Source organism: Oncorhynchus nerka, linkage group LG2 (genome assembly GCF_034236695.1).
Source record: "Oncorhynchus nerka isolate Pitt River linkage group LG2, Oner_Uvic_2.0, whole genome shotgun sequence".
In the NCBI taxonomy this organism is placed as follows: Eukaryota; Metazoa; Chordata; class Actinopteri; order Salmoniformes; family Salmonidae; genus Oncorhynchus; species Oncorhynchus nerka.
The window spans coordinates 29,487,376-29,514,298 of record NC_088397.1 but is presented as its reverse complement, the minus strand read 5'-3'; the positions used below and the strand labels follow the sequence as shown (position 1 = coordinate 29,514,298).

Genomic DNA, 26,923 nt, shown 5'->3' with positions numbered 1-26,923 from the left:
AGGCTGAATGAACTGTTTCGCTGCCAGACAAGGCTCCGCTGAAAGTCAGGTGTAGCAGTGGTAAGGTGTTGGGACTGCTGTTGGGGTCTTAACAGTTTGTGGGCACAGTATAGTGCAATTCATGTATTGTTTAGTGTTTTGTTGAGTAGTGGCTTTGCTGGCATGCATCCCACATGTATTTCTTTACCCCCACCAAGATAGCTAGTCATCTTTTGATGGTCATATCCACATGCTGTGGGTTTGAAAGCAAAACAGCAATAGCACTTGTATTATTTAATTAAAAACTCCTGCTCATGGGAATCTACTGTTCCTGGACGAGATGAACACCAATCTATCATATGTGTCTACTGTAACACACACTGAGTGGGATGGCAGATCTCTGGGCTGGCTGTCACGCACTGACCTTAGAGAGCCGTTCTATTTCTCTATTTGGTTAGGTCAGGGTGTGATGTGGGGTGGGCATTCTATTTTTTGTTTTCTATGTTTCTTTATTTCTATGTTTTGGCCGGGTATAGGTCTCAATCAGGGACAGCTGTCTATCGTTGTCTCTGATTGGGAATCATACTTAGGTAGCCCTTTTTCCCTCGTTTCAGTGTGGGTAGTTAACTATGTTTGTGGCACTTAGCCCTGTACGCTTCACGGTTGTTTCTTTCGTTTGTTGTTTTGCTGGCGACATTTTCAAATAATATAAATGTACGCTCACTACGCTGCACTTTGGTCCACTTCCTTTGACGGCCGTGACAGAACTAACCACCACCAAGGTTTCAAGCAGCGTGGCCAGGAGGAGCAGGGATCCTGGGCCCGGGAGAGGAGAGAATGGAGGACATCTTGGACATGGGAGGAGGTTATGGCAGGGGACAAGACCCTGCCATGGAAACAGGCTGAAGTAGCGAGGGAGGAACGACTTCGCTACCAGGAGTCACGGCAACGGAGCAGGCACGAGAGGCAGGGGGAGGCACATGTGGAGATTGGCGGAGTCTGAGTTTAGACCTGAGCCAACTCCCTATGCTTACCGTGGGGAGCATGTGACTGGTCAGGCACCGTGTTATGGAGTGATGCGCACGTTGTCTCGAGTGAGCATTCACAGGCCTGGGTGCTCTGTGCCAGCGTCCCGCATTTTCCGGGTGGAAGTGGGCATCCAGCCAGAAAGGGTTGTGCCAGCTCTGCACTCGAGACTTCCAGTGCGCCTTCACGGCCTAGTGTATCCGATGCCCGCACCACGCACCAGGCCTCCTGTGTGTCTCTCCAGCCCGGTGAGTCCTGTGCCTGCTTCAACGACCAGGCCTCCTGTGTGTCTCCCCAGCCCAGTGAGTCCTGTGCCTGCTGCACGAACGAGGCCTCCAGTGAGGATCCATGGCAAGAAAGCCTCCAGTGATGATCCATGGCAAGAAGCCTCCAGTGATGATCCATGGCATGAAGCCTCCAGTGATGATCCATGGCACGAAGCCTCCAGTGATGATCCATGGCAAGAAGCCTCCAGTGATGATCCATGGCAAGAAGCCTCCAGTGATGATCCATGGCACGAAGCCTCCAGTGATGATCCATGGCACGAAGCCTCCAGTGAGGAGTCATGGCACGAAGCCTCCAACGACGGCCTCCAGTCCGGAGCCTCCAGCGACGGTCTCCAGCGACGGTCGCCACCGCGGATAGATGCCCGCCCAGACCCTCCCCTATAGGTTCAGGTTTTGCGGCCGGAGTCCGCACCTTTTGGGGGTGCTTTTTCCCTCCTTTCAATGTGGGTAGTTAACTATGTTTGTGGCACTTAGCCCTGCAAGCTTCACGGTTGTTTCTTTCGTTTTTTGTTTTGCTGGCGACATTTTAAAATAAAATAAAATGTACGCTCACCACGCTGCACTTTGGTCCACTTCTTTTGGCGGCCGTGACACTGGCTGTGGAGTGAGCCTAGAGAAAAGCTCCTTTGAAGTCCAATCCATGCTCTTCTGGTTCCCATGGTACAAGATAGAACAAATGGCTCATAAAATAGATACCCAAAAGCTCTAATTGACCAACACCATGGAAGTATTGGTCTGCTCAACCAATCTACCCTTTTTATACAAGTGCTATTGCTGTTATGCTATCAAACATACAGCATGTGGATATGATAACCAAAAGAAGACTAGCATCATGAGAACATTTGATATAACAACTGCCATGAGTTGAGTACATGTATTTACAGTGTATACTGCCCAGATAGACTACACTGCTTCCCTCATCTGTCTCCTACATTTTCATGAGAACGTGTCGTTGAGGGGGAATCATAAATGCATAATAACAAAAATCCCCATCAAAATCCTTCAGTTTAAGCTGGCGATATCTGGTGTTTTGCATCTCAATACACGTGAGGCCGGTTGAAAGTACTGCAGAATTCTCTAAAAGAACGTTAGAGGCGACTTTTGGTAGAGAAATGAACGTTCAATTCAGCAGACATCTGTGGGATTGTGTTGTGTGAAAAAATGGCACATTTTAGAGTGGCCTTTTATTGTCCCCAGGACAATCCCTAGCACAAGGTGCACCTGTGTAATGATCATGTTCTTTAATCAGCTTCTTGTAAAGCCACACCTGTCAGGCTGATGGATTATCTTGGCAAATGAGAAATGCTAACTAATTTGAGAGAAATAAGCTTTTTGTGCATATGGAACATTTCTGAGATCTTTTATTTCAGCGCATGGAACATGGAAACAACACTTTACATGTTGCGTTGATATTTTTTGTTCAGTATAATATGACCACCCTGTGGAAAGATGAGACTCACTCACGAAAACGATGGTCCATTTTGCTCTACGACACCTACAAGCCCCATGGGACTGTTCTGAAGGTAACCCATACAAATGAATGGACGTTTTGAGGAAGTTTTGTGCCAACAAAAATAAGGAGTTAAAAATGTTTTAAAAAAAACAGAAATACTTCCTGAGCTTTACAATATCTTCTAGATATACGACATACGCATCAAAACCTAACTCGTTATAATAAATGTTTTGACTGTCTCTTTTGCCATTTATGAATGTGTTATTCAACATGTTTCTATGGGCTATAGTAGTAAAGACCAAATTCAATATTTTATCAAATAATTATTTTCTATTTTTTGGTGATACCTAAAGGGGTACCAAAATGTTAAATCAAATAGCTAAATTATCTAATGTATGACCATCTTTAAAAAAATCCATATGTTAGTTCAGTAGAACAACCCCCCCCCCCCCCCCCCACCCCCACACACACACACACACACACACACACAAAGTCAAAATAACTGTGTGTAAAATAGCTAGATCCGTTCAGACATAAGTCCAGCTCAGGAGATGACAACACATTCACATTAATGTAACCTAATGCACATTTACTGTACAAATACATCCCCCTCTTACTGTACATGTTGACATACTGCAGAGACTCTATGCATTCAAAGGTGGAGGTGATTTGACATTCATTACAACACAGTAATACCTGGGAGAACTGATAATGGGCAGCAAACAGGCATTCAGTTTTAATTGACGACACCGCTGTCAGCGCTCTGTCTCAGGTGAGATCAGTCAAAGACATGGAATAGCTGTCTGGGCCTCACGCTAGGGAAAGGGGGTACCTAGTCAGTTGCACAACAGAATGCATTCAACCAAAATGTTGTCTTTCGCATTTAAACCCAACTCCTCTGAATCAGAGAGGTGCGAGGGGCTTCCTTAATCGGCGTCCACGTCATCGACACACCAACAGCATAACAAACGAGATGACATCTTGGAATATACTAATATATTGGAGAAATCAAACATCACACCATAGAGTGGGGTCAGCAAATAAACACGGAGCAGTCAGAAAATCGTTACTAAATGAGCAGTTTGACAGAGTGCTGAGTGAATATCACAGTATGAATCCAAAATGGCATCCTATTCCCTATGTAGTACACTACTTTTGACCAAGGCTCATAGAGCTCTGGTCGAAATAAGTTTACCATATAGGTTAAAGGGTGCCATTTGGGACTCCTGCATCATGCCAATCAACCTGTATCCCTTCTCTTCATTAGCTAGGGCAGGCAGGCAGGCAGGCAGGCAGGCAGGCAGCTAGGCCTTCAAAATGGATTAGTCATACAGTCAATCGTATGATATTTATGAGCATTTATCACCATATCAATTAGGGTTCACTTCATGGTATTCATCACATGTAGGACAACAAAAAAACATAGCTTGTTTGCTCAAGTGGACAAGATAAGGCATGTGCAACGGCTCATTTAATTGGCTCAGTGGACTTGCCCCCCGGCATGGACACGCAAGCACGCACTCGCACGCACACACGCTCGCACGCACGCACGCACGCACACACACACACACACACATACACACACACACGCACGCACGCACGCACGCACGCACGCACGCACGCACGCACGCACGCACGCACGCACGCACACACACACACACACACACACACACACACAAGCACAGGTTAAAAGATTAAATGCAATAAGATAGCGCTACCACTTTGGGTTTTAACCCACACCAATCAATTCAGATGGAGTGCAAACTTTCAATGAGCTGCAGTAAATGCCTGCCTAGAGCCACAATTATGTCTCTCGTTCCAAATGCTACCGCTTTTACTGTAGAGAGGACTGCTATGATTTGATGAGCTGTGCTGACTCATTAGACAGTCCATAAAATCCATATTTTATTGCTGGGAGAAAAGTCAGGTCTTCTTTTTAATCTACCGACAGAATAAAGTTCATCATGCATAGGAATATTGCAGTGTTCAGATCAGAGAAAATGTTCAGTGGCAGGACTGAGCGGAAGATAATCTGATCTGTTGAAGGGAAGTTAATTCAGTGGGTACATTTCCTAGTCTGTATCTGAGCAATGCCCCACTAATCTAATCCCTAATCCACAGATAACCATCTGCCTTTGTTGCATTATTCTTTTAAAGAAAGTGCTAGAAAGTGCTACAAGCCAACCCTGCTGGCAACACACAACGTTGTCACGACGTTGCAAATAGGCGGTGAGAAGGTCATGACCATTACAGTGTGACAACTATGGAGCAACCTAACTTTGTTATTAGGTACTTTACCTAAAATCATAAGGCCCAGATTCAGTTACACTCTGGTTACCCAGAGGTCAAAGGGTTCGGCACCCTCTATCTCCATGGCAACCCACCCGGACAATTGAATCATTCTGGGACTATGCTCTCTTCCCCCTTCCCCCAACTATCCTGCAGGTACCTTCGAGACAATACATGTATAAGTTATGATATTTATCGTGTCACAATCTGGAAAATAACAGAATGAAGATAAAGAGGAAGGTATATCTAGCGAAATAGACTTTCATTCAGCACGTCATGAGGTGAAAATAAAACTGGGTGTTGGATAAAACGTTCATGTGTTCAGATCTTTATGATCCATATCGGTGTTACCGAACGATAGTAAAGTTTGTCCCCATACATCTGCACTTAACACATAACTTAGCCTTAATTCCAAAATGGCAGGTTGATTGATGTCCTCTAATTCCCACTGACGGAATGAACACCCAACCTAGTCACTGTCCATGTGCTGCAGCTGCATGCTCTCCCACGGCACTGACTCTGGTGGCAGCGGTGAGTAATGTGTTATCTTAGTGAGAGGTCAGCTGGACAGATACTCCTTTGTGTGTGTGTTTGTGTGTGTGTGTGTGTGTGTGTGTGTGTGTGTGTGTGTGTGTGTGTGTGTGTGTGTGTGTGCGCACAGTGCACCTACCCACCCCCAGAGGATATTTAAATCTTATGTGTCTGGGGCTTTGGCTCTGGCCGATGCCCTTTAAGAATGATCTTCCCTAATTAATGAAGTTGGCAGGATACAGAGGTGTAGGTTTTATAATCAATGCAAATGTTTTCAGTTTGCTCTCCGATCTGAATTCATCTAGATGGACAGAATTTATCCCATAGCTAGACTCTGCAATCAATCAATCAATCAAATGTATTTCTAAAGCCCTTTTTACATTAGGAGTTGTTACAAAGTGCATATACAGAAACCCAGCCTAAAACACCAAAGAGCAAGTAATCCAGATGTAGAAGCATGGTGACTAGGAAAAACTCCCTAGAACAGCACGAACCTAGGTAGAAACCTAGAGGGGAACCAGGCTCTGAGGGTTGGCAAGTCTCTTTTGGCTGTGCCAGGTGTAGATTTTAAGAGTGCATGGCCATTTATGACAGATCATTCTTCAAGATGTTTTAGCATTCATAGACAAACAGCAGGGTCAAAAAATAATCACAGTGGTTATAGAGGGTGCAACAGGTCAACCCTTTCAGGAGTAAATGTCAGCTGGCTTTTCATAGCCGAGCATTTAGAGGTCGAGACAGCAGGTGTGAGAGAGAGAGAGAGAGAGAGAGAGAAGAGAGAGAGAGAGAGACAGAGAGAGAGAGAGAGAGAGAGAGAGAGAGAGAGAGAGAGAGAGAGAGAGAGAGAGAGAGAGAGGAATGTATTTATTCTCAGCTCCGAGTCACGTTGTCAACTCTTTCACCTACCTGCCCAACAGTCCTGTCAGGTCACTGGACAGAGTGCATATGATATGATCAGATGATTGTTAGGGATTGGGTGAATTTTTCTCTGAGCTCAACTGAAATCATCTAGAAAAACTCAAACTCAACCTCCTACCAATAACATTTTCCAGACGTAGTTTGTTTTATGTTTACTTAATGAGTTAGGGAGAGAAGAGGTATGGGAGGGGTGAAGCAGAATGTTTTCGGACACATAAATGAACAGACATTTGAACAAATTGCGTGAAAAATATCACTTGTAAAAAACATATATATAAAAAACATGACTCACATGACTCAGACGTGGTTTTCAGACACGTGTGAAGTCTCGTAGGGATTTGTCACATGACTCAGACATGTGGTTTTCAGACACGTGTGAAGTCTCGTAGGGATTTGTCACATGACTGAGACATGTGGTTTTCAGACACATGTGAAGTCTCATATGGATTTGTCACATGACTCAGACATGTGGTTTCCTAACATTTCACTGCCTTTGTAACCAGTGGGATTAGAACCCTGGTCTCCATCTCAGACTATTGACTGTTCAATCAAAAAAAGGTCTGTCAAACATTTTACATTTTATCGAGTTAATTGCAGGATTTGCTGTGATTGATCACGATTAATCGCAAATTCAGAATTTGTCAAATTGAACTGTCATTTTTAAAAATGTTTTCATATAAAAAGGATAGAAAGAAAATTGATGTCTTGATTTTGTCCAAAGTAATGGTTAGCAAGATAAGGTCAATTGATAAAGCACACTTTTTTAAACCTCAATGTCAATTTGTATGTTGGATGATTTCAGATCATGAAATTAATCACGCAAAAAAGAAATGTGCACAAATATTACAAGAAGTTAACTGATTAACTCAGCCCTATTTCAAAATCATGTTTTAAAAGTTATCTGTTTTCATTCATTCCAGCGGCAAACACATCCACACGTTTTTAAATACAAAGAATAATCGTTTTAGGCATGTTTATTAAATGTAACAAAATCCAATGGACAGCTACCAATAACAGAAGCTAAAAATAGCTAAGAAAAAACAGAAGGCTAGTTTATCGCCTATCACTAAGCAATCTGGCCAGGTCGCAGTTGTAAATGAGAACTTGTTCTCAACTAGCCTACCTGGTTAAATAAAGGTGAGATAAAAAATAAAACAAAATAAAAAATCTAGCAGTTAGCAATTATGCAACCATTAAATACACATTTCATAAAAAGCAACCTTCTAAACTATCAAGGATCAAGGTAAGACTCAAATGCAGACTGGGTGAAGTAACCATGTTTATTGTAACAACAGGGGCAGTCAAACGACAGGTCAAGGCAGGCAGGGGTCGATAATCAAGAGTAGGAGCAAGGGTACAGGACGGCAGGCAGGTTCAGGGTCAGGGACAAGCAGAGTGGTCAGGCAGGCGGGCTCGGAGTCAGGACAGGCAGAGTGGTCAGGCAGGCGGGCTCGGAGTCAGGACAGGCAGAGTGGTCAGATAGGCGGGCTCGGAGTCAGTACAGGCAAGGGTCAAAACCAGAAGGGCGAGAAAAGAGAAACTGGAAAAGGCAGGCGCTGAGACACAACACGCTGGTAGGCTTGAACAAACAAGACAAACTGGCACAGACAGACAGAAAACAAAGGTATAAATACCCAGAGGATAAGTGGGGAAGATGGGTAAAAACCTGGAAGGGGTGAGGGCAAGCACAAAGATAGTTGAAACAGATCAGGGCGTGACAAAAATACATATCATTACATTGGTTCATATTTATACATATATACATACACTCATATAAAAGTGAGCTAGCTATCTTCTTGGCTACACTCAAGTAGCTCGTTTTTCAATCGGTCAAAACAATTAAATTATACATCAAAATGACCAGAAAAGTGAACACAGTATATTTCAACATGCTATCTCTTGATTTGAAAACGTACAAATGAATACAAACGGGAAAAGAGGATAAAAAATAAATAAGGAGAAATAGAGAGCAAGCTTCTCTCTTCTTTTCACTGGGCATCTTCCAACTGTGACAGACCGTTGACAAAGAACAGGCACGCGCGCGCGCCTGCAGCAAAGGCGCTCCGAATGACTTTCCTAGTGGTAACGCTATGTAAACATTTATATACAGTGCATTGCGAAAGTATTAAGACCCCTTGACTTTTTCCACATTTTGTTATGTTGCAGCCTTATTCTAAAATTGATTTTTTTAAATGGTTTTCTCATCATTCTACACACAATACCCCATAATGACAAAGCCAAAACAGATTTTTTTATTTTATTATTTTGGCAAATTTATTGAAAATGCAATACAGAAATACCTTATTTACATAGGTATTCAGACCCTTTGATATGAGATTCGAAATTGAGCTCAGGTGTATCCTGTTTCTATTAATCACCATTAAGATATTCTACAAGATGATTGGAGTCCACCTGTGGTAAATTCAATTGATTGGACATGATTTGGAAAGCTACACACACCTGTCTATATAAGGTCCCACAGTTGACAGCATGTCAGAGCAAAAACCAAGTCATGAAGTCGAAGGAATTGTCCGTAGAGCTCAGAGACAGATTTGTGTCAAGGCACAGATCTGGGGAAGGGTACCAAAACATTTCTGCAACATTGAAGGTCTGCAAGAACACAGTGGCCTCCATCATTCTTAAATGGAAGAAGTTTGGAACCACCAAGACCCTTCCTAGAGCTGTCCAATCAGGGGAGAAGGGCCTTGGTCAGGGAAACTCTCGGACAGAGCCCCAGAGTTGTTCTGTGGAGATGGGAGAACCTTCCAGAAGGACAATCATCTCTGCAGCAATGCACCAATCAGGCCTTTATGGTAGAGTGGCCAGACGGAAGCCACTCCTCAGTAAAAGGCATACGACAGTCCGCTTGGAGTTTGCCAAAAGGCACCTAAAGGACTCTCAGACCATAAGAAACAAGATTCTCTGGTCTGATGAAACCAAGATTGAACTCTTTGGCCTGAATTAAGCGTCACGTCTGGAGGAAACCTGGCACCATCCCTACGGTGAAGCTTGGTGGTGGCAGCATCATGCTGTGGGGATATTTTTCAGCGGTAGGTACTGGGAGACTAGTCGTGATCGAGAGAAAGATGAACGGAGCAGAGTGCAGAGAGATCCCTGATGAAAACCTGCTCCAGAGCACTCAGGACCTCAGACTGGGGCGACCCTAAGCAAACAGCCAAGACAACACAGGAGTGGCTTCAGGACAAGTCTCTGAATGTCCTTGAGTGGCCCAGCCAGAGTCCGGACTTGAACCCGATCGAACATCTCTGGAGAGACCTGAAAATAGCTGTGCAGCGACTCTCCCCATCCAACCTGACGAGCTTGAGAGGATTTGCAGAGAAGATTGGGAGAAACATCCGAAATACAGGTGTGTCAAGCTTGTAGTGTCCTACCCAGACTTGAGGCTGTAATCACTGCCAGAGGTGCTTCAACAAAGTACTGAGTAAAGGGTCTGAATACTTATATAAATGTGATATGAAAAAAATAAAAAAAAACAGTTTTTGCTTTGTCATTACAGGGTATTGTGTGTAGATTGATGAAGGGAAAAACATGTTGAATCCATTTAGAATATGGCTGTAACGTAACAAAATGTGGAAAAAGTCAAGGGGTCTGAATACCTTCTGAATGCAGTATTACCATGGAGGACTACAATAATAAATAATACATCATTATTTTTGACGCACTTTAATTATTACACTCATGGTGCCTTTTTACAGAATGAAATGACAGAATTTGCAATTTCACATGTGGAAAACATTGCTACGGCAACATGTTAACATCAGCTTTTCACATGCAGTATGAGAAGAATAACACTATTTCACCCCCACATGTCAACTTTCAGTTTCATATGTGAATGTTTTTCAAATGTGAACCTGCAATTCCACTTGTGAAAGTGAGATTTTTACATGTGGAATTTTCTTGCATGTGAAACTGCAAATGTGATCGTCACGTGTGGATTTTGCGAACATGTGAAACGGCAAATGTGATTTTCACAATTGAACTAACATTAAAGCAGAGAGTTGCTCCATAAAAAGCCAGATAAATCTGTCCTCTAGCAGAACCAGTGGACTTTACAGACTTATTATAGAGACCGAAGGGATGCAAGTGAAAACTACCACACCCTTCAAAAAGGTTACATGGCCATTTCCTCCCGTCCAATTGCCCAGCTCTAAAATGTGTGTGTGTTTGTGTGTGTGTGTGTGTGTCCAACATGATTGGAGTGTAGTAGAGAGAGGCCAGTAATGAATTGGATTGTATAATAAGCTACAGAGTTACTGTAGGGGTACCACCCCCATACACTACTGTGAATTATATCCCCTCATATGGTTCAGGAGGGAAAGCAGTATTCGCAGCAAATGAGCTCTGTAGATCTGCACAATGGCTTAACATTCCTTCCAGATATGCTTTGACTAAGCATCATTTTATCAGGCGTCATTGTAAATAAGAATTTGTTCTTAACTAACCTGCCTAGTTAAATAAAGGTGAAATAAAATTTAAAAAATGTAAACGATAATATGGCAATTGTAGCAAAACCAAGCAATTCTACCATGAAATTTTGTCTTACGATTTCAAAGAGGCTGTTGGTAGTGCAACTAATCAAGGTGTTCTCTGCTTTATCAGTAGCACCCTTAAACAGAGGCACCCTACCTCTTTAATCCCATTCCTATTACCATAAGGAAAACCCCAGTTCTATTACAAATCATTTCTAAATAGCTGCGTGCCTAGATCTGAGGAAGAGAGTAGGCCTACAAGGCAATACTCATGAAGGCTGTTCCCATTGCTACCTGAGGCTACTATCATTTTAGTATAATAATGAGACCTTGTCTTCTCCTAATCAGCCTCCACCTCTGGTTGTAAGACCATAAATGCAAAAATGTATCACAGTAGTTATTACTCTGGTGTTATACAAAGAATTCAGAACAAGTCGAGACTTGTTCCAAAGTCTCAGCTGCCCCATGTAGTTCTGGTAATTCCCTTTGCTAAGCCTAGAGCTACATGGCCTGATGTCATGTGACCTCCGTTTCTTCCACAGTGGTTTGTTTTGTTTGTTTGTCTCTTCTGGTGGCGTCTCTTCCGGCAGAGACCGGAGACCCACATATGGTGTTAGGCCTGGCGGACTTTAGCAGTCTGTCTCACTGAGGCAGTTGCCAGAGTTAGTAGAGAGTCTGAATGACAGGATTAGCACACGCACACACACACACACACACACACACACACACACACACACACACACACACACACACACACACACACACACACACACACACACACACACACAACTCATCCCCAGCCCTGCCCAGCCCTGCTAGTACACTGACCCATAATCTATCTAGGGGTGTATATGTTCCTATTCCTGTCCCTGGTCACTTCTAGAAGTCTCCTGACTGAGTCACTTCATTTGCAAGTGTTTACAAACAGAGGAGCACTACTGTTGCCAAGTCTGAATTACAACTGAGATGAGCTTCAATCTGCAAGTTCTCCAATCAACGAATAAACCCCCTCTAAACTGGCCTATTGTTGCTTTCATTGTTATATGGAAATATTTATAGTTAAAGACTAGTTAATATTACAGTATGTGTTTCTGGCATTGAAAAATTGGTCCGTACAGGTAGTGTACAATCAGTCTAAAGTACACAGCAAATAGAGCTGTAGTACACAGGAAATATACTTAGAATGTTGGCCAACAAGGATGTCTGTCCATCTGGGTGTTTTCTTTGTGGGGGGGATGAAGATTAAGTAGATTGTGGGTGGGGATTGTATCCCCTGACCCCTGTCCTACTTTCAGTGAGAGTTGCATCGGAACACACACACAGGATTAGCATTGGCGGATATAGGCTCTCTCGTGATTACTCTGTGATGAACTGAGAGGCACTCAGGAAGAAGGCCAATTGCCAGTTAGTAGTTAATCCAGAGTGTGGCTGTCATCAGCCAATCTTCAGACAACTGCCAAGGTGGATAGTGTCAGTATTGGCACAGTATTTGTCTAATATATACACAGTGATGATGACTACCAATCAATGGGTCAGTAGCAGTGCAAGTGGTCCTGTGTGGCTTAGTCGGTAGAGCATGGTGCTCGTGAAGTTAAGGGGTTCGATTCCTGCTGGGGCTACCCATATCTTAAAATGTATGCGCGCGTGACAGTGAATCTCATTGGATAAAAGAGTCTGCTAAATGGCATATTATTATTATATATCAAGTGTGAAGACTCCAAGTTGGCCCACACTTATCTCATCACGTGGCCATCTTGTGACATCGAGAAGATGGTGGGTGTGTTTCTCTGCCCAGGCGTTGCTGACGCATGCCAGATCTTACAACGCCTGGATAAGCTATTTTACGTATCAGCTAATCACATCATATTTTATAGCAATCTGGTGCCCGACTACACAGTCAATTATGTGGCATGTGACCATTGAATGGATGCATGCAACATCTGAGCAGGGGAAAGCGACTTGATAGGTAAAATGCCTATCCAGGCGTTGTAAGATCTGGCATGCATCAGCAACACATGTGCAGAGGAACGCGCTCTATGGCATACGTCTTGATCTGATTGTCTTTCACAAGCCTACTGAGATGGGTTGTAAAGAGCCTACTACCAGCCAATGGGTGTTCTGTATGTGGGTATGCCAAGCATTCAAGAGCTGAAGTCACAACTTCTTTCCCAAATAAAGTGTTTAGTTACTTCCCTCTAGTGGTGAATACCGTAACATTGTTATTCTTATAAAAATCGAACTCTCATCTAACTCCTATCATATAATGAATGGACCAATTCCAGATATCCATTTTCTTCAGAGGGAAATGTTCTGGGAGTCGCTGCTAACAAACCACCTCACCATATAGAGTTCATTACTTTGCAGAATGGATTCGTCCATAACCTTCCTCAACCTTTTCGCCACTCAATTCCAGTGAAATGCTCTACTTATCTGTGCAAACGCTGGCGACGGGACTTGGTGATAACCTGTCGAGTACATCAAATTGGTTAATAGATGCAATGTAATTAGTGGAAGTTGATGAGGAGTGGTGTCCCTGAACACAGATTGAATCCAGAGGAAAAGGAAGTGTCTTTGTGTGTTGAACGAAACGTTCCATTTCCTTCTCATAAAAGCAGTGTGATGTGACAGGATGTGACTTTCTCTCCTCACCCATATCATAACCAGTGCGTTTAAAAAATAAATAATCTGATAGAGTCTTTTTAAATCTGATGGGTTGTACATGGTGAAACTGCTAACGTTGTTCTATGTGTCTTGAGACTTGAAACTTGTCCTCTATGTACAGCATGGGTGCCACCTTGTGGCAACGAGTCCAAACATTGCATTTCTGGAGATCTTTTAAATGGCAAGCTAAGAGGATCAGTGGAATAAGTGGTTAACCTAAAGCCCCACTCTAATGCATGACTTACAAGCAATATATATATATCCCAGTTGAAGTAGAAATCTACCAATTGGAGAAGGGGAGAGAATGGAAGAGAAGGAGAGAAGAGAGAAAAGGGAGATCAGGGGAGAGAATAAGAATGGTAGAGAAGGGGAGAGAAGGAGAGAGAAGGAGAGAGATGAGAACATACTGTATGTCCTCAGATGACCAAACCGCAGTGTTGTTTTCTTAGTTCTACCCCTGGTTACTCCCCTAGTCAGTGTCCAGACCACTAGAGCTCCCTGCACTCTGCCAGGGATGAGTCAGCCACTTGGCAAACCTTTTCAACTCAGCGAGAGGCTCTGACCTGTAGCCATGGTTACAGCAAAACACAGGGAGACCGCATTATCTCACACTACAAAAGCTGACATTCTCTTTTGGAGAGATACAGCGAGAAATTGTTTCTTAAACATTGTAAGGGGGGATATTTAAATTGTAAGATGTAAACTCAAATGTAAAAATAAAAAAAAGTACTGAACTAGAATTCTTATCTAGGATCCTTATTTGCTACATCCATTTTGGACTTATAAATTCATGATATATACCCATTGATTCTTGAAGAATATAACATATAAAACTGTCGGACCCCATCAGAACCCAAAATACATGCTTGTTTTTTACTCCAACGTTTGTAAACAATTTAAACGTAAACAAACACTGTATAACCTCAAAACATCCATGATATCTTGGATGGTCAGTCCTTGCATCCATAGCTCTGTCTATGAATTTCAGAGTGATTACATTTCTCCAGGCCCATCCCTCAGCTTTTTACCAAAATAGAGGTGGGGTGAGCACTTTCTTATTGTTTCAATTAAGGACTCTTGCTTTAAGCCACAAGTATAACAAATCTGTCTACCAACATCTCCAAGCCATATCAAACAGTTTTGGGGTTGGGTTAACACCAGTATCAATAGCAATATTAAAGACATTGATGGATCGCTAGCCGATATGGACAAGGAGTGACAGTCACACTCACATCCTGGTACTACAACTCCTGCCATGAGATGACTAGTCAATGGGAGCACGTGATTGGTTGCTTGGCTGGTCTTTACAGAGCCCTGTCTGTCGTGTCTTCACTACTATCCCAGCATCCCCCACCACCGTGGCTCATCATATGCATCTCTTAAAGATGGGAAGTCACAAGTCCACCCGACTCGTCAGACCCACCAGACCAAATACAAATACAGTACTCTATTCTCTTCATCTTGAACTGTATGAACCCTTTCACTTGATACGCGATACACTGAAATAATGCTGCATTCCCCATTACACTGATTTGTTTGTTCTCATCATTGATCAGAGAGAGAGAGAGAGAGAGAGAGAGAGAGAGAGAGAGAGAGAGAGATATTCTCAGCTCTGAGTTACGTTGTCAACTCTCACCTACCCGCCCAATAGTCCTGTCAGGCCTTGGATAGAGTGCATATGATATGATCAGAGGATTGGTTGGATTTTTCTCCGAGCTCAGCTAAAATCATCTAGAAAAACTCAAACTCAACCTCCTACCAATAACATTTTCCAGAACGTAGTTTGTTTTATGCTTAATGAATGAGTTGGAGAGAGAAGAGGTATGAAATTGATAGATTGTGGATTTGACTGGATCTGTTTATATGGTCATCTGACTACAATAACTATAGACAGTCTTTCAAAGCAAGCAACGGTGATTTCTTCACACAAGACCAACTGTTTTCAGTGGACAATGGTCAACTGTTGTCAGAAGTATGTGAAATATATTTAGGAAGAGACAAAGAAACATTTATCATGCAGGAAAAAGCACTTTCTCCCAAATGCTTCCTGAGAAGAATGCAAAACAGATGCTGGCCAGAGAGTTGAGGGAGTTTGTGGGAGGGTGAAGTCAGTAGAACAGGAATTCAATGTATTTTGGAACTTGATCACATTTGTTTTCAACCTCTTTTTAATTAAATGACAAGGGATTATGTTGCTACTCTAGGTTAAGCTTTTTGTATCTTATGCATACCTAGACTTTAGACACCTCACATTTGGAAGACTTAGCTCAATAGTAAATCAACTAAATCTGAGCCCTCTCTATTTCTGCCCTAGTTAACTGTAACACTTATCATTCCTACAGTTCAGGCATATATTCATCCTGGTGAAACAACACAACATGTTTCACTTTTTTTAACATGAGGTTGACATGGATGGTTGTGCCTACTTAGTAGTCCGGGGATGCATAGGGCACACGTCTGGCCAACTCCACAAGTGAAAAGAAATGTCTTCATTAACATGCACAACCATCCATTTCCTCCGAAAACAGGCCATTGTCTCAGACAAAACGCTGGTGGGGATTGTGGAAACCAGAAGGTCCTACGTCTGAGGGATCAATACAAATGGCCATGCATGGAAAATCCTCTTTACAATCACAGGTAAGGTGGTTTAAGGGTGGAGGTTAGGGAGACGTATACGGGGAGGTTAAAGGCCTGTTTGTTTGTTTTAGCCTAATTCGTTTGGCAATACTTCAAACGGGGTATACAGTTCGTAACTGTAAATTGTATTGCCTGTACAATCATATGAACATTAGATAGCCTACTGTGATACAACGCAATCTTTCTTACACATCAGTTGTAAACCTGGAAGCTCAAATCCACAAATTCAGCTCAAAGCCATACTGTCATTCAAAACAATGGTATTCAAACAATACTGTAAATGGACCATTTTAACATGGTAAAAGACTGGCATAGCCATCAATGGTGAATTCTGTGTGAGAATATAGTGGAGTGAGAGGGTGAAAAAGCCTATTGGTCAGTGTGCTGGACTGGCAGGGTGGTTGACCAGAGGCACTAGGCCCTCCCCACACCAACTATAAAAGCCTATAGTCTTTGTTCCTCCACAGCCACTACTCACTCTCATCTGCAAATAACCTTTGTCTCAGTCCGAGACACGCTGGTAAGTCAAGATTTTCTGCTGTTTCTCATTGAGTTGATCTTTAACTGGGGGGCATTCGTTTGATTTGGGGCTTCGTATAGTGTAATGACAGGCTTAAAAATGTTATTTTAAATTGTACGAGTATCTTGATTTACTCCCCGCTAACCACTGTGCTGTCCTTGTATGAGAGAGAGAGAGGTCTGAGAGATAGAATGTCACCCTCTGATGCATTGAAGTTACATGACTGCTCACAGGTGTAGGATCTTACTGTTTTATTCACCCTGTTGCAGCTTCCTCCAACGCAGGAAGTGTAAAACTTGTCGTGTATTTGAGGTATACATTTATTTTATTTTATTCTGAAGTGTGTTATTTCCACTTTGAGATTTCAGACTTGATTTTCCTTGATGAGAAATGTATCAACCCCCTTACAAAAATCTCCATGAATTATTATCCACATAATCATTCGTATTTCCTGTTGCTGCAAGATTTCTCCCCCCCCCCCGCTGTAGCCAACTCAAACGAATTAAGATCCTACATCTGTACGTGTTGTTTATGTCCAATAGTAGGCCCGAGAGATACAAATGTTGTTGTTTTTTTGCTATACTTTATAGATCACATTACAAACCACAATGACTGACCTGGAGAGTTCACTGGCCACCATCATGGAGGTGTTCCACAGGTACACAGAGAAAGAAGGAGACAAGCACAAACTGAAGAAAAGTGAACTGAAAGACATGATCAATGAGGAGCTGCCAGCCCTTACAGGGGTAGGTATATCCTTACCATATTTCACTACAGTATTTCACACGCCATTGTTTACACTGGACATGCAGCTTGGATCGAGGCTGCGGTTAAAGCGTGATGCACGTTCATCAATGCATCGCGTATGATTCTACAGACGTTGTTGCACTGAGCTCGGGAGGTATTCATACGTTATTATTCTAGAATCAATGGGTGAAATGACCATAAAACCGGCTGTAAATATTGCACAATGCACCTTTAGTCATCAAATATGACCTTGTCTATCTCTGTGTATCTGTTTTTGCCCTCAGCAAGTAAAGGACCAGGCCACTATGGACAGTTTGATGGAGAGCCTGGACACGGACGGAGACTCGGAATTGGACTTCCAAGAGTTCATGACATTTATCACCATGGTAACTGTCTGTTGCCATGATTTCGGCGAGCACCATGAAGACGAGTAGCTAGGCACCAGTTAAACAAGAGAGAGAGAGAGAGAAAGCCAGTAAGTTATAAAGTAGGAACTTTAGTTTGATAAAACACTGAAATGTCAATGCAAACTTTGTAATTTTCCATTTGGTCCCATTTAGATTCAATGGGTTTCTTATACTCTGTTTGCCTACAAAGGGTTAACGCACTTTGTTTCATTGCCTGTGATTTGTCAGAGTTGACAAAGCCAAATTGGTTTAGTCCTGAAACGTCATAGAATAGTTTTTGCCAACAAAGCCTAGAGCACTTTTCTTGTATACTGTAAAGCTAAGAGCCAATGTAATATATTCATGCATTTCTGCGGCTCTAAATTGGTTCAATTGTTATCACTAACAATGCATGTGTAATCAGCTACCCCATTCATTGGACATGGTCTGGCAAGTAAAACAAGTATTCTCCAGTTTGATTTTGACCCCCCCCCCCCCCCCCACAAATGTTGATTTCCAGGCAATACCTTGAATTGAATTCTGTTTTCAAATTAAACTGTGCTTTGTGAGATGCTATTAAACATATAACATAGGTAATCAATAAAGATGATCAAATGAACACAAGGACATACTTTTCACCAGTTACACCATGTCCTTTTTACTTCATACCATTCACATGTCTGTCTCCTGTAGAAAAGTTGTGATGTGTACCCCTGAGTGGCAGTGTTGCTCCGTGACAAAAGCATTGGCATCTACTGGATGTACATAAAAGATATTGAATCGGTGAAACAGAGAATGTATCAATCTCCCTGATGCACCCTCAGTAAACATCTCTATACTATTGTAACTACCTGCCGCTTGATGTCTGTTGCCAATTCTGGGTTTCAACCCTATTGGGAATGAAGAGACAGTGAAAGCACTAAAACTGAGTGGTCTACTGAGCCAATGGCAATGCTCTCCTGGGAGACCATGCTCTCCGAAAGTATATACACACGGGCTGACACAAGATGAGATTTTTCTCTCTGAAAAAAAGAGTAAATCAAAACAGTGGAAACCTTTTAGAGTGGAGACACGAAAGGGGGCAATAGATTTGGGATGCGATGGGTTAAACATGGACCACATTGATCGGTTTACTGTAGTAGAAGCAAAATTGCTGTAGATACATGATCCACAAATACACAGACATGTAGCCACGGACAATGGATTCTTCTATCACTCAGAATCAATGGTACTGTCAGCTGCGTCATGCACCCCAAAAATCTGAGGAGGGCAGGAGGCACAAAATAAGTGAGGATGGCTGGGGGGAAGGGAGGAGGGGGGGGGTTTAGGCCCCCGTCCGTAAGTTAGAGAATTTCACATTTTTCAAACACTTGAAACAGCAATTTCCTGCTATCTAGAGCCATAATCATTACGCTTGATTCTATGTAATAAAATAAAAAATGTATGCATACCTCTTGAACTGTGTGTCCCTCTAAATGTTGGTTCTTTTTTCAAAGCAACAAAGTGTGCATCTCCGCTAAAAGCGGAGTAGAAGATTGAAAGGAATGTGAGTCTTAGTCAGTGCATTTAGTTATTGCTTGCTTTTCTAAAGTCTACCAACATTGCCAGCTAAGAGAGTTAGACGAGCTAGCTACTCTAACGTGCTAGTCTGAAACTGCTTTTTCCTATGGACATGACAGCGCTGGGTACAGTATACTTGTTGTGGATATAAAATGTACAAAGTATTTATGCAAGCGGGACATAAAAGCCTCATTTAAGCACCATTCAACACAGGCTGCTGCGTCTGGTGGTAGAACATAATGTAATGCTATAGAGAGCTGCCTCAGCCCCAGTGTGAGACCAGGAAATGAAGTGGATAGGCAGTGCTCCGAAACTCTGAGGGAACATTGTGAGTTGGCAAATAGCTTGTTTTTACTCATCAGTAGAGACAGACATTAATGGCAAGTTTAATTGTACTATAAATCTCTGACGCACTTACTTGGTGGATCCCTGGTCATTTTGAGTATGAGAAGAGACAGCAGAATGTTACTGTGCACACGGTGCATCTGTTAAAAAGGGGCATGCACTTGTTGAGTGAGCGCGTGTTCCCAAAATGCATCCTTCTCATCGGTCGCAACCATCTTAATTGGCAGGGCCTCATTGGATAATGGCCTGTGGTATATCCCTGCTACCCTTTGAGTGGGCCCAGATGGAGAGATCTACGGATGTGGTCACGTCGTCTCCTCTGTCAAGGGCTTAATACACTGCCAATTCGAGAAGATCTCCTGTGCACACTCTCGTGTTCCTTTATTCAAGAGGAAAAGAACCTTTGAACCAGGAATGTAACCGTATGTGTGCGCCTACGTTGTTCAGATATGCCTGTGGTGGTCACACCAAAGAAACGTCTGCTTGGCCACGCTGTCTAAATGACAATGACAATTTGGAACATATTGTTCAATAGAAACGCCAATTAAAAGACGTTATTCTCATCAGTCCCATCAGACCCTTTAACACTTTCCAAGGAGCTGCAGGTGACAGGTGGGCTTGAATTTTGTATAGTAGACGCGTTGTGGAAATGGCTTGCTGAGACACCGACAGATGGTCCAGAAATAGCTCCAGCTGTTTCATTACTTGAGTGGACTGTAATAGACCTTATTCACGTGGGACATTCCAACTGTAATTCGGGTCATATATATATATTGGCTCGATCTCCATACACACCTCATTACATAGAGATGGATCTCGTATCCATCCACTTAGACATTAGCTGGAAAGTAGAGATGGGACCTCCTTTGAATCTTTCCATAATTATTTGCAGTCTAGATTACATTATTGCTACTCTTATGCTACTCATTATGCTACTCTTATGCTACTCATTATCCTACTCATTATGCTACTCATTATGCTACTCTTATGCTACTTATTATGCTACTCTAAACAAAGGGATTAGTAACTGTACGGGTGTTTTTGCGCTGGAAAGGATCACTGTACGCCTTCAATCCCTGTTCTGTTCAAAGATGACAAAGCATAACAAATGACTTTGCAGAGATATTTTTGGTTTGTTTACGATATACGAACTGCTGGTGCATTGTGTGTTTGTGTTGAGCACTACTGTTCCTAATCCAACAATACGCCTAGCCGGACAATGTATTGAGTTCCACTGCAATTCATTCTGGGAGTTGATCTATGAAAGCTGTGATGGGGACTCTGTGGGGTAAATTGTATGCCACTTAAATTCCCATCAACCCATCTGTTCTGTTTATTACCCCCTGTTGAAGTTTGGACATTGGATGTGACATTTCAACGCTGAAACACTCTGGAAAACCCATCTCTGTAGAGGCTACCTGTGAATATGACATGATGTGGGATCAAATGATGCAATGACAATATTCCCTGTGTTAATAGGTTGTTAATGGGCTATCAGCATGTCGCAGTATCACAGTCTTCTCTCATTACCTGCGTCCCAAATGGCACCATATTCCCTATTTAGTGCACTGATTCTGACCAGGGCCCATAGGGTAGTGCACAAAAGAAGTGCACTATGTAGGGAATAGGGTACAATTTGGGACATACCCATGGTGTCTCTGCAAAACATTGTCGTGGCATGACAGTGCATCTCCCCTGCTGGGACGAACAAGGTCTAAAGTGGAAATGGGGAGCATTGTCACTCTGGTGGGTCGATTGCTTGTTCCTTTTCCCATAGTCACCAACAGAGGAACCTTCTGTTTCATGGAATTAGATTGGTTACGACAATGGGACTCAATGGCAATTACTGACATAGACTGACTGACTGTGGGACTTTTATTAATGACATTCAGACACCAATGGGGAGTTTCCTTTCATGACGTACAGTGTACACTACCAGTCAAAAGTTTGAGAACACCTACTCATTCAAGGGTTTTTCTTTATTTTTTACTATTTTCTACATGGTAGAATAATAGTGAAGATATCAAAACTATGAAATAACACATGCAATCATATAGTAACCAAAAACGTGAAACAAATCAAAATATAATTTATATTTGAGATTCAAATAGCCACCCTTTGCCTTGATGACAGCTTTGCACACTCTTGGCATTCTTTCCACAAGCTTCATGAGGAAGTCACCTGGAATGCATTTCAATTAACAGGTGTGCCTTATTAAATGTTAATTTGTGGAATTTCTTTCCTTCTTAATGCGTTTGAGCCAATCAGTTGTGTTGTGACAAGGTAGGGGTGGTATACAGAAGATAGCCCTATTTGGTAAAAGACCAAGTCCATATTATGGCAAGAACAGCTCAAATAAGAAAAGAGAAACGACAGTCCATGATTACTTTAAGACATGAAGGTCAGTCAATATGGAAAATTCCAAGAACTTTGAAAGTTTCTTCAAGTGCAGTCGCAAAAACCATCAAGCTCTATGATGAAATTCTCTCTCATGAGGACCACCACAGGAAAGGAAGACCCAGAGTTACCTCTGCTGCAGAGGATAAGTTCATAAGAGTTACCAGCCTCAGAAATTGCAGCCCAAATAAATGCTTCAGAGTTCAAGTAACAGACACATCTCAACATCAACTGTTCAGAGGGAACTGTGTGAATCAGGCCTTCAAGGTCGTATTTGCTGCAAAGAAACCACTACTAAAGGACACCAATAAGGAGAAGAGACTTGCTTGGGCCAAGAAACACGAGCAATGGACATTAGACCGGTGAAAATTTGTCCTTTGGTCTGGAGTCCAAATTGGAGATTATTGGTTCCAACCACTGTGTCTTTGTGAGACGAGGTGTGGGTGAACGGATTATCTCTGCATGTGTATTTTCCACTGTAAAACATGGAGGAAGAGGTGTTATGGTGTGGGTGGGGGTGCTTTGCTGGTGACACTGTGATGTATTTAGAATTCAAGGCACAAATAACCACCATGGCTACCACAGCATTCTGCAGCGATACGCCATCCCATCTGGTTTGGGATTAGTGGGACTATCATTTGTTTTTCAACAGGACAATGACCCAACACACCTCCAGGCTGCGTAAGGGCTATTTTACCAAAAAGGAGTGTTAGCATCAGATGACCTGGCCTCCACAATCCCCCGACCTCAACCAAATTGAGATGGTTTGGGATGAATTGGACCCGGAGAGTAAAGGAAAAGCATCCAACAAGTGCTCAGCATATATCAAGGGAAAGGGTGGATACTTTGAAGAATCGCAAATATAAAATATATGTTGATTTGTTTATCACTTTTTTGGTTACTACATGATTCAATGTGTTCTTTCATAGTTTTGATGTTTGCACTATTATTCTACAATGTAGAAAATAGTTTAAAAAATAAAAACTCTTGAATGAGTAGGTGTTCTAAAACTTTTGACTGGTAGTGTATGTAAAACTTTTTTTTTTATTAACCTCTAATGCGAGAAATGGTAACAGCGACCCTAAGGAATCAAGGACATTAAAAAAATCTCCATTGGCCGATGGTATTGTCAGCCACGAATGGTTTTTGGCTGACTGTAGCACCTGTGTGTCACAGATTGGCATTTATTGTCATGAATCTTGACTTGGAGGCAGTTCTGCAAATAAAGAAAATAAACAAAAAGCACATTTTTGTTTTCATAAATTTTTACAACATAGCCAATTTTGGTCATGCAGCTTGCCCATCTAGTGCAGGTCTACCTCCAGGAAAGATTCATGACAATAAACGTCAACCTGCTTGTGGGTCCGGTCCTTGAGGATTAGGAAACTGTCAGTGACAATTTGTAACTTTTTTCCTCTGGACAAGTTCCACACTTTATCACTACAAAGGTAAAGATTTTTGTTCGGTGAGTGTTGCAGGTAAGCCGACTGATTAATTGCATTCATGAGTGACTGAGAGATTGAGAAAACATCGCCCCTGGGCAAGCATAACAGTATGTTCCAGTCTGTCCCACCCCTGAGACAACATCAATATAATCAAGTTTCAATTATCTTTAAGATCTGTCCTACAGGGAAAAGAATACAAATCTAAATCTATTAAATCAAGGGAACATGAACTCGGTTGGAATGACATCAGTTCAACCAGGCTTGTATTAATTTTTAATCCACAAAAAAAGTGAAGCTTTTGTGAAAAGATAAGAATCACGGCAAATGACACCTAATCAATTGCATTCAATGTACAGAGCAATTGCGTCAACATCGATACGCATCAACAACTTTCTGGTTTTAATGACACTGTATAGTTTCACACAGGTTTTGTAATGGTCTTCTGGGGAAAGAGAGGCAGACCAAAATGCAGCGTGGTTAGTTTTGTACATCTTTAATAAAGATGAGTACAATCTACAAAACAAGAAAAAAAACAAAACAGTCCTATCTGGTGCCACAAACACAGGAACAATTACCCACAAGAGACCTAAAGAATATGGCTGCCTAAATATGGTTCCCAATCAGAGACAATGATAAACACCTGCCTCTGAGAACCACTCTAGGCAACCATAGACTTACCTAGAGTACTACTCTAACCACAATCCCATACCTACAAACAACCCCAGACAAAACAAACCACATAAATCCCCATGTCACACCCTGGCCTCACCAAAATACTAAAGAAAACACAGAATACTAAGGCCAGGGCGTGACAGTACCCCCCCCCAAAGGAGCGGACCCCCGGCCGCCACCTAAATCCATAGGGGAGGGTCCATGGTGGCGGCTCTGGCGCTGGACCCCATTCCAACAGTCTCTGTCCACCTCCTTCGCGTCACTTGATTGGCGACCCTCGCCGCCGACCCAGGCCTAATAACCCCAACAAAGGGCCACCTGGACTGAGGGGTGCCTCACGACTGATGAAGCTCAGGCAGGTTGATGGATCCGGCAGATCCTGGCTGGCTGGCGGATCCGGCAGATCCTGGCTGGCTGGCGGATCCGGCAGATCCTGGCTGGCTGGCGGATCCGGCAGATCCTGGCTGGCTGGCGGATCCGGCAGATCCTGGCTGGCGGATCCGGCAGATCCTGGCGGCGCTGGCGGCGCTGGGCAGACTGGCGGCGCTGGGCAGACTGGCGGCGCTGGACTGAGGGGCTCTGGCGCCTCTGGACTGAGGGGCTCTGGCGCCTCTGGACTGAGGGGCTCTGGCGCCTCTGGACTGAGGGGCTCTGGCGCCTCTGGACTGAGGGGCTCTGGCGCCTCTGGACTGAGGGGCTCTGGCGCCTCTGGACTGAGGGGCTGAAACTCTGGTAGCGTCGGACAGGCGGGAGCACCTGTGTTGATGGGACGGAGAGACAGCCTGGTGCGGGGTGCCGCCACTGGTGGTACCGGGCTGGGGACACACACCTCAGGGCGAATGCCTTGCATACTACGCCAAATCAACTGCTCTCGCTCTTCACACTCCCCCAATTCTATTAACACCTCCTCGAGTGTCTCCTCATCTCCCATCCGTTCACTCTCCTCCATTCTGTCCAATAACTCCTCGACCCTCTCAGACTCAGCTTCGCCGATAACATCCATGGCTCCTTATGGTAAACAGGGGGAGTTGGCTCAGGTCTGGCTCCTGCCACTCTCCCTGTGCCACCCCCCTCCAATAATTTTTTTTGAGGTGCCTCTCGGGCTTCCAGCCGCTCTGCCGTGCTAGCTCCTCATAATGCCGCCTCTCTGCTTTCACTGCCTCCAGCTCGGCTTTGGGGCGGCAATAGTCCCCTGGCTCTGCCCAGGGTCCTTTCCCGTCAGGGATCTCCTCCCAAGTCCATTTCTCCAAATAGTGCAGCATCTCCCACTGCTGCTGCTTCTCCTGCTGCTGCCTTTGCTGCTGCTGTTGCTCCTGCTGCACCTGTCGCTTCTCCTGCTGCTGCTGCCTCTGTTTACCACGCCGCTTGGTCCTTGGTTGGTGGGTGATTCTGTAATGGTTTTCTGGGGAAAGAGAGGCGGATCAACATGCAGCATGGTTAGTTTTGTACATTTAATAAAGATGAGAGTACAACCATCTACAAAACAAGAAATGTGAAAAAACCACACCAGTCCTATCTGGTGCCACGAACACAAAGACAGGAACAATCACCCACAAGAGACCTAAAGAATATGGCTGCCTAAATATGGTTCCCAATCAGAGACAACGATAAACACCTGCCTCTGATTGAGAACCACTCTAGGCAACCAATAGACTTACCTAGAGCACTACTCTAACCACAATCCCATAACTACAAACAACCCCAGACAAAACAAACCACATAAATCTCCATGTCACACCCTGGCCTCACCAAAATACTAACGAAAACATAGAATACTAAGGCCAGGGCGTGACAGGTTGGGAGGAAATATTTCCCTTTCAGCCACAATTGGTATCTGTTTTCTAGCAGAGGAGAAAATTAAGTTCCATTCCAAAATGCTATATATCCATTTTCAGAAATGTTGGTAAATGAGCTTTTATTGTTTAATGAAATTCTGAAAGAAGTGCATTTTTTCACTATCTAATCATGGTATGGGGATTTTCAATGGCAGACTTGGTTTCATTTCAGTCTGCTAGTTTTTACACAGTCAAAAGTCACAAATAAATACATGTTTGATATGCTGGGTTGATACCTATGGCCAGATCATACTGTTACGCGTGGTGGAGCAGGTGAACCCAAGTGCAGACTCAGACGAGGAGACAGGGATAAGGTAACTAAGGTATTTATTGAAAATCAAGGGGAGATGGGGCGCAGGCCAGGGGAAGTTTGGGCGGGTAGCAGGAAACCAGAAACTGAGGCTGAGGCAAGGAAAATAAGGGCAGGGTAATCAGGTCCAGAGCCGAATCCAAGGAAGCAGTAGAGGGCAGGGAAACAGGACTGACAAGACGAGGGACCGGAGACAGGGACCTCAGTCTGAGCGGACGGAACTGTAGCTGAGTGAAAAACAGGCACAAATGGATAACAAGCTCCATGTCGGAACAAACAGCTTGAACCACAGACTGGCTGAGCAGAGGCTACGATCTGGCAGAGTGGAAGAGGCAAGGCTGAGTATTTGTAGAGGTCTTGATTATGGAACAGGTTGCAGCTGATGGGGATCTGCTCTGTCTCTAGCACACCTGTCTCCACTCACATAATCACATA

At 43.3% G+C, this 26,923-nt stretch overlaps 1 protein-coding gene across 3 annotated transcripts; it reads left to right on the top strand.

Moving 5' to 3' along the window:
• Positions 1 to 16,708: 16,708 nt before the first annotated feature.
• On the top strand, positions 16,709 to 18,551 carry LOC115129658 (protein S100-B-like). Of its 3 annotated transcripts, none has more exons than XM_029660265.2 (4): positions 16,711 to 16,791; positions 17,025 to 17,103; positions 17,382 to 17,537; positions 17,823 to 18,551. In XM_029660265.2, exons 3-4 carry the CDS (start codon positions 17,400 to 17,402, stop codon positions 17,970 to 17,972), a joined length of 288 nt encoding a protein of 95 aa, XP_029516125.1. In that variant the 5' UTR covers positions 16,711 to 16,791; positions 17,025 to 17,103; positions 17,382 to 17,399; the 3' UTR covers positions 17,973 to 18,551. The 3 variants fall into 3 exon arrangements, with proteins under 3 accessions (XP_029516121.1, XP_029516125.1, XP_029516123.1); XM_029660263.2 differs by having other exon boundaries at positions 16,723 to 16,791; positions 17,061 to 17,103; XM_029660261.2 differs by lacking the exon at positions 17,025 to 17,103 and having other exon boundaries at positions 16,709 to 16,791.
• Positions 18,552 to 26,923: the final 8,372 nt, after the last annotated feature.